Source organism: Etheostoma spectabile, chromosome 15, assembly GCF_008692095.1.
Source record: "Etheostoma spectabile isolate EspeVRDwgs_2016 chromosome 15, UIUC_Espe_1.0, whole genome shotgun sequence".
Lineage (NCBI taxonomy): Eukaryota > Metazoa > Chordata > Actinopteri > Perciformes > Percidae > Etheostoma > Etheostoma spectabile.
Window position 1 is genome coordinate 34,060,370 of NC_045747.1, and position 6,148 is coordinate 34,066,517.

The window sequence follows — 6,148 nt, forward strand, 5'->3', positions numbered from 1 at the left end:
CCCTTTTCAGTACAAAGTAACATTTGTAAATCGTACCTCATTGGCGGCAGCAGCCATTGGGGTTGGATGGTTGGCCATGTCGCCCATGGAGATGGCTAGCCTCAGGTCCTTTTGAATATGTTTCAAATAGTAGTCCGGCTTAAAGTTGCCCTGTAAAATATCTGGACGCACAAGGAGGTTTTTATTAGCCTACTGCAAATTCAAACATATTTTTTCTTGACATTGTCAGTTCATGTAACCAGTTTTCTATAGTCACAACCCCAAAACTTAACCATGTTGACAACCAGTAAGCAAGGTTCAGGTAGCTCAGTAAACAACCAACTTAAAAAATTTGCTTTGTGTGGACATACTTTGGCATTTCTGGTCCACAAAGGTGCTTGCCATCTGGCCCTGGCACAGGATGTCCAGGAAGGTCTGCTGTGATTGGCCAGTGGCCTGGGCCAGGGTTAGCCCCTCTGCAATGGTGGCCATGAAGCTGCCCTGCACCATGTTGAGGATCAGCATCATCCTCGCTGCATTACCTGCTTCCCCTGAAAAAACACACACACACACACACACACACACACACACACACACACACTTGTAAACATCTATAAAAAATGAAAACATTAAACAGTCTCTACACTGAAATAATCATCCTCAGTGTGTCTGTGCCTAAATTTCTATTGGACTGAAATTGTTTTTTTTTTTATCATGTTGGGTAGCCACAAATTAGACAGTCTATATCCTTGACGTTCCACTTTTAAGATATAGGTATCTGTTGCCTAATCTCTGCAGAGTAAATCCAGACAGCTAGCTGGACTATCTGTCCACTCTGAGGACTATGGTTACCTGGTCCTCAGATCTCTGCAGGGTAAATCCAGACAGCTAACTAGACTATCTGTCCAATTGGTTGTTTCTGTACTAGTAAAACTACTTGTGAACATACACATGTTCCACCAAAACACGCTCCTTCTTGAGACTATTTAGCAGAAGCACTGTGGCCCAGTCCGGTACATAGTACCACCCAAGACGATTCTGATTGGTTTTAAAAAATGCCAATAAACCAGAGCACGTTTTTCTTCCATCCCAGAAAGCTTTTTGGAGTAGCCAGACCTTCCTCCAACTACAAAGCCATACTGATCGTCGCTGCAATGTGTAGTTAAAGTTTTCGGGAGGTTTACGATTTACAATTTAATGCCGAAGCAACAATCTCTCTTTAGCCTGGCACCATCCATGTTAACAGACTTTACCTACCAGCACCTCCACATTTTATCTCATTTCTTTAATTCCTACAAAAAAAGTGTAAAAATATCAAATCATTGTTTTACAGAAGGTTATGTGGCAAGCTTTTTCTTAGTAGTAACTTCCTAGACCTCCACTGTGGACCCAGAAGGTGTGTCATACTGAACTGGGAGCTGACTCTCAGTACACCCTACATACCCAGGAAGAAGGAGGTCTTGCCCATGGCCTGGAAACAGCTGCTGCAGTCCTCGTAGACCGTTCGGTCGCCAGCAGCCAGGATGACCAGCATGCCGTCGTTGGAGAGCTGCTGGCTTCCTGCCACCGGAGCCTCCAGGAAACGCCCGCCCCGCGATGTGATCACCTGACATTCAAACGTGCAATCATTTAACACAGCAATACCAACACTAATCCGATAATAACCCCTACAGTTTGGATTTCAGATGGAGAAGAACAGCAACAATAATTTTGAGGGGTTAGGATAGTGCAGAGTAATCCCTACCATTTTAAGGCTTAGGTGCAGCATCTAAGCAGAATTAATGTAAAATTTAAAGCATCAAAACTACCAAAGTGACTTTTCCTCAGATCTAATTATTGTAGTTGGTCCTGCAGTTTTATTGTATTATAAATGTATTATCTGCTCTAGATTTCACAACGTTTTAGACAGATGTGGGAATAATAATGGACTAAATGATGTGAAATTGTGAAAATAAAGTCATTGAAAAAAGGTAACAGGTTGTAACATTGTCTTGAGGGAGGACTCCTAAACCCCCCAATAAATACATGCCCCCAAGTCTTTCACAAACCTAGGGAAAAACCTGTAGTTCATGCTTTTTTTAAGATAAGGTTGTTAAGACTGTTTGAGAATTATGGCTACTTTGATGCGTGTGTGCGTGCGATGCTTGTATGTATACCTGTGAGAGTTCTGTGATGGTCTCTGGGTCTACAGTGGACATCTCTATGTAGCATTTGCCTGGCCTGATTCCCTGCAGCACTCCACTGGGTCCCAACACCAACTGGAGAGCAACAAACACACCCATAAGCTAGTGATGTTACACTTCCACAGGAAGCCATTTACTGTAGTTGAAATTGCACTCACATCCCGGGCAGCCTTTGGGTCAGAGACACAGGAGAAAGTGATATCACACGTGGAAGCCACCTCAGCAGGAGTCCGGCCTAACCTGGCCCCCTCTTGGATGAACAGGTCACACTGGAACACAGAAGCATGAGTCACTTTCTGAATCATCAGCAGCATGACAAACACAGGACGTGCACACAATCTTTTTTTATCATAAACCACATCAGGGTTGCCAACCTCAATTAATGTAATGCAGATTGGTGACATATTTATTGCAGAATAGAGCAAAGCCTCATTTTTGGGAAACCCTTAAATCTAAAACAAATGTAATGGGAATTTTTTTCGATAAGTTCACAAAAAATGTTATGATTTTATATGTAATATTTCTTAGCAATACTATTAATGTGAGGTGTAAGACACGAACTTATTTATAACATGCAGGTGGTCAAATTTGAACATCAGCAGAAGCAGATAAATGAATTATCACCAGTCAAACACAACAACAGGTCCCTGGCGTTAATGAGACCTCGTCCATTTGACACAATATCAGTAAGGATCTTAAAGTGGAGCCTGCAGTTGCCTGTGTGACACTGACTCTGTTTCATTACAGTACCTTTTCTACTGTGCGGTTCCACACTGTGACAACATGACCCATTTTCAACAGGTTGGAAACGATACCGCTACCCATCAGCCCCAGACCCAGGAACCCTATCCTGAAGGGCAAAGTGCAAAAAGAACAAACACGAGCAAGCCAAATTAGCAATTTTATTGGTCTCAGCTTAAACCAAAGAAACCGAGTGATTGCTTTTGTAATAAAATAATTGTTATCCTAGCTTAAATGTAATAAGTGATTTTGACAACGCTGCATCGAGGATGTGTAAATACCTTTTATCTGTGGGTGTGATGCTGCCGTTGATGGCTGTGCTGTCTGCTGCTTGGATAGAGGTTGACCCTGTGTCCTGCACAAAAACAGTTTGCTATGCATAAGTAAACCAAAACTAATCGGTTTTGGTACGTGAAAGTAAACTCATACCATTTTGACTTGTCAGTCTTACTAAAATTTACAAGTTAATCTACCTCTTCAATGATCTTCAGGCGCTTGCTAATGGGTTCCATTGATGAGGCTGGCTGTGGGTAGGGAGGAAACAGACAGCCAGAGGTGACCAATATATTCTCTACTAGAGATCCGCCTCTTTTTTTGCAAAGCTGATACTGATAACTAGTTACGAATGAAACCAAAATTGGAATTAATATGCATTTACAGTGAAAACACAAAAGGGAAACACTGCTGCTGGGAAACTCAGCTTAGGCGTGTCCAGAAAAGGGTGAAAATCTATTAATCAAATCAAAGCTGACCCACTCAGGGACGTTTTACAGTAGCCGCAGCCAAGGTGGCGATCATGACGTCAAAATTACGTAGATATTGCAGATCTCGAGCAGCGGTCGTGCACCACTTTTTTTCTTTTTTAGCGGCATACCCAGATGCCAGGACTCTCAGGGCAACTGCAGGTCTCTCTGGTAAACTCACTGGGTTAAGATGACTTCTTTTATGGTGAATGAAAGGCTTGATCCCACCAAGTAGGTCATCCAATCAAATCCAAGCATCGACGTCAATGCAGCTGCCAGTTCTGCCGTTGTTTACCTTTTTCTTCTTCTAGTTCGTAGAAAGGGCAAAGTCGGTAGCCTTTCCTCATTAGTGCCACCTCTGTTCAGGAGAAGACTGCAACTAGTGTCGCGAGCACCAGCACGTGACTAAATAAATACAACGATCCCATGACATCACATATGTGTGCGCCAGCTTGGCTGCGTCTACTGTGAAACGTGCTTCACAGGAGAACACAATACTTTAATCTTAGAGTGGTTATCAACCCCAAAACTAGAACTACACCAGGAAGGAAAAAAAAAAAAAAAAAAAAAAAAAAAAGAGTGCAGCCTTCCTCTTACCTTCTCAGACTGGCTGAGTAAGAAGTGATGGAAATGTGGGTCGTCCTTCACAGGCTGCAACAGAAGAAGAGATTATTCTTCACATATGTACTGACCAGGCAGAATATAGAGTGCAGAAACCATCTAGTCTACAACACACCATGCTGACACAGGGCTCCTCATGGTCCTTATACATACTGCCATGGATGCCGGTAAGAAATTTGGGAGTGATTCAATCCATGGCATAAAAATATAATTTTGCCCTGGAGTGTTAATGATGAAAGCCTAATCAAAATTCCTGAATGTTACTAGTTCCCCAGAGAAATTTGGCAATTCTCTTAAAACTCTGCAATACAGAAGAAACTCTCTAAACTAGTGAGGACCCTGCATATGTTACACTGCTGCACAAACCATTTAGGTAGGACAACACACCAGCAAGTTAGCCACGCTGTTGGACTTTTAGAATACGCACGGCAACACAGAACAAAAGGAACAGTTTGCTGTTCAGAAGAACTAGAGGTGCGCCAATAACCGTTTTACAACTGATCCACCCTGAGTGATCCGAGGCCATGGTCAGCTCTAAGTACAGGTGTGAACGCACCCAGGACCCATTGAGATACAATAACCTCGGCCATTTTGTTGAGTGTCCATCAGCAGTAACTTAATGTGACTCATAAAAATGTAAATAAAGCAGATAGAGATTTAGTCAGAAACTACAAAAGTGGTGAGAGCTGAACATTCAGAAACCATTGAAAATGTCTCGCTCTCCTGCAAAGGCCCTGTTGAGACATCTTTATTTTTAGGTTCAGAAAATGTAGGATACATGTTTTAAACACAAAGCTGTCAGGCAGAGAAAAGTTACATCCCTCTGCACACACACAAGCTGTAGAAAGAGCTCTCTCAGTCATTGCACGTTTCTAATAAATGATTAATGGGAGACAAACAACTGACATTTATACACACATACACTCAACTAGCCTATATGCAAATAGGAATGGTGTACCGTTTATTGGCATATAGAGTGGGGAAGACATTCTAATGCCAGGTACTTAGAGCAGTCCACTTGTGATCCGATCACTCTGGATGCACATGCTTTTTATGATGTATAGGATGACTGGCCTAATAAGTGACAATTAACGATAAGTCCATCTATCAGCTACATTACAGTCCTACACTGATTTGGCCAACATGTTGCAGTATTGTAGAGGAAATGCAGAGGATGACACCTGAAACCAGGAAATGGGACGATTTGGTTTATAAATCAGCAGACCGTGAAACAGTTTGAGGGTGGCAACAGCTAGTGGTGACAGCTCTCTACTGACACACTACTTACAAAAATACTGTGTCTTTTTGGACTCCCAACACTCTGTGTCACTGTGTCTGTGTGCGTGTCAGTAAGAAACAGGTCAGAAGGGAAAGGTCTGCAGTTGCTGGTGAATAAAGCCAAAGCTTAGTCAGGTAGAAGAAGAGCAAGGCAAGGCAGGCTTGATGGAAAGGGGGGTTCACCTACACTGCTTTCCCACTTGAATCCTGAGCCAGGTCCAGCCCCCAGCCTCTCAATAGTGGACGGCTCGGGGTCAGAGTCAGTTAAGTCCTTGAGGAGGAGAGAGACACATATTGACCTTCTAAATCAAAAAAAAGGTGAATTTGTAGAAGTCCAGGTCTGTCATAGTGGGGGGTGTTTTTCTGTCATATACTGTAGGGATGTTTAGATACCACTAGAGGTAAGATAAAGTTATTTGGGTGAACCGTAGCTCTACAGCCTTCCCCTGCTATAAGGGGTCAGAATATGGAGGTGGAAATGGAGGTTTATGACGTGAAGTTAATTAAAGAAGCTACTGACAGCTGGGTTATGTGAAACCAGACTGAATATACCAGGAATGCAAACTCATCAGGGGTGAAAAAGGTGACAATGATGCAAACCCT

At 42.7% G+C, this 6,148-nt stretch overlaps 1 protein-coding gene across 2 annotated transcripts in view; it reads right to left on the reverse strand.

Annotated features, from left to right (window-relative positions):
• Positions 1-6,148, reverse strand: part of glyr1 (glyoxylate reductase 1 homolog (Arabidopsis)) — a 20,727-nt gene that overhangs the window by 8,911 nt on the left and 5,668 nt on the right. The window contains exons 6-15 of one of the 2 annotated variants that reach the window (XM_032536891.1): positions 5,733-5,816; positions 4,244-4,297; positions 3,377-3,427; positions 3,185-3,258; positions 2,913-3,012; positions 2,321-2,431; positions 2,136-2,237; positions 1,423-1,585; positions 351-530; positions 37-161 (exon numbers count right to left, since the gene is read on the reverse strand). In XM_032536891.1, the coding sequence (XP_032392782.1) occupies positions 37-161; positions 351-530; positions 1,423-1,585; positions 2,136-2,237; positions 2,321-2,431; positions 2,913-3,012; positions 3,185-3,258; positions 3,377-3,427; positions 4,244-4,297; positions 5,733-5,816 (1,044 nt within the window). The remainder of the gene's footprint in view (positions 1-36; positions 162-350; positions 531-1,422; positions 1,586-2,135; positions 2,238-2,320; positions 2,432-2,912; positions 3,013-3,184; positions 3,259-3,376; positions 3,428-4,243; positions 4,298-5,732; positions 5,817-6,148) is intronic. The other variant, XM_032536892.1, reaches the window with a different exon arrangement.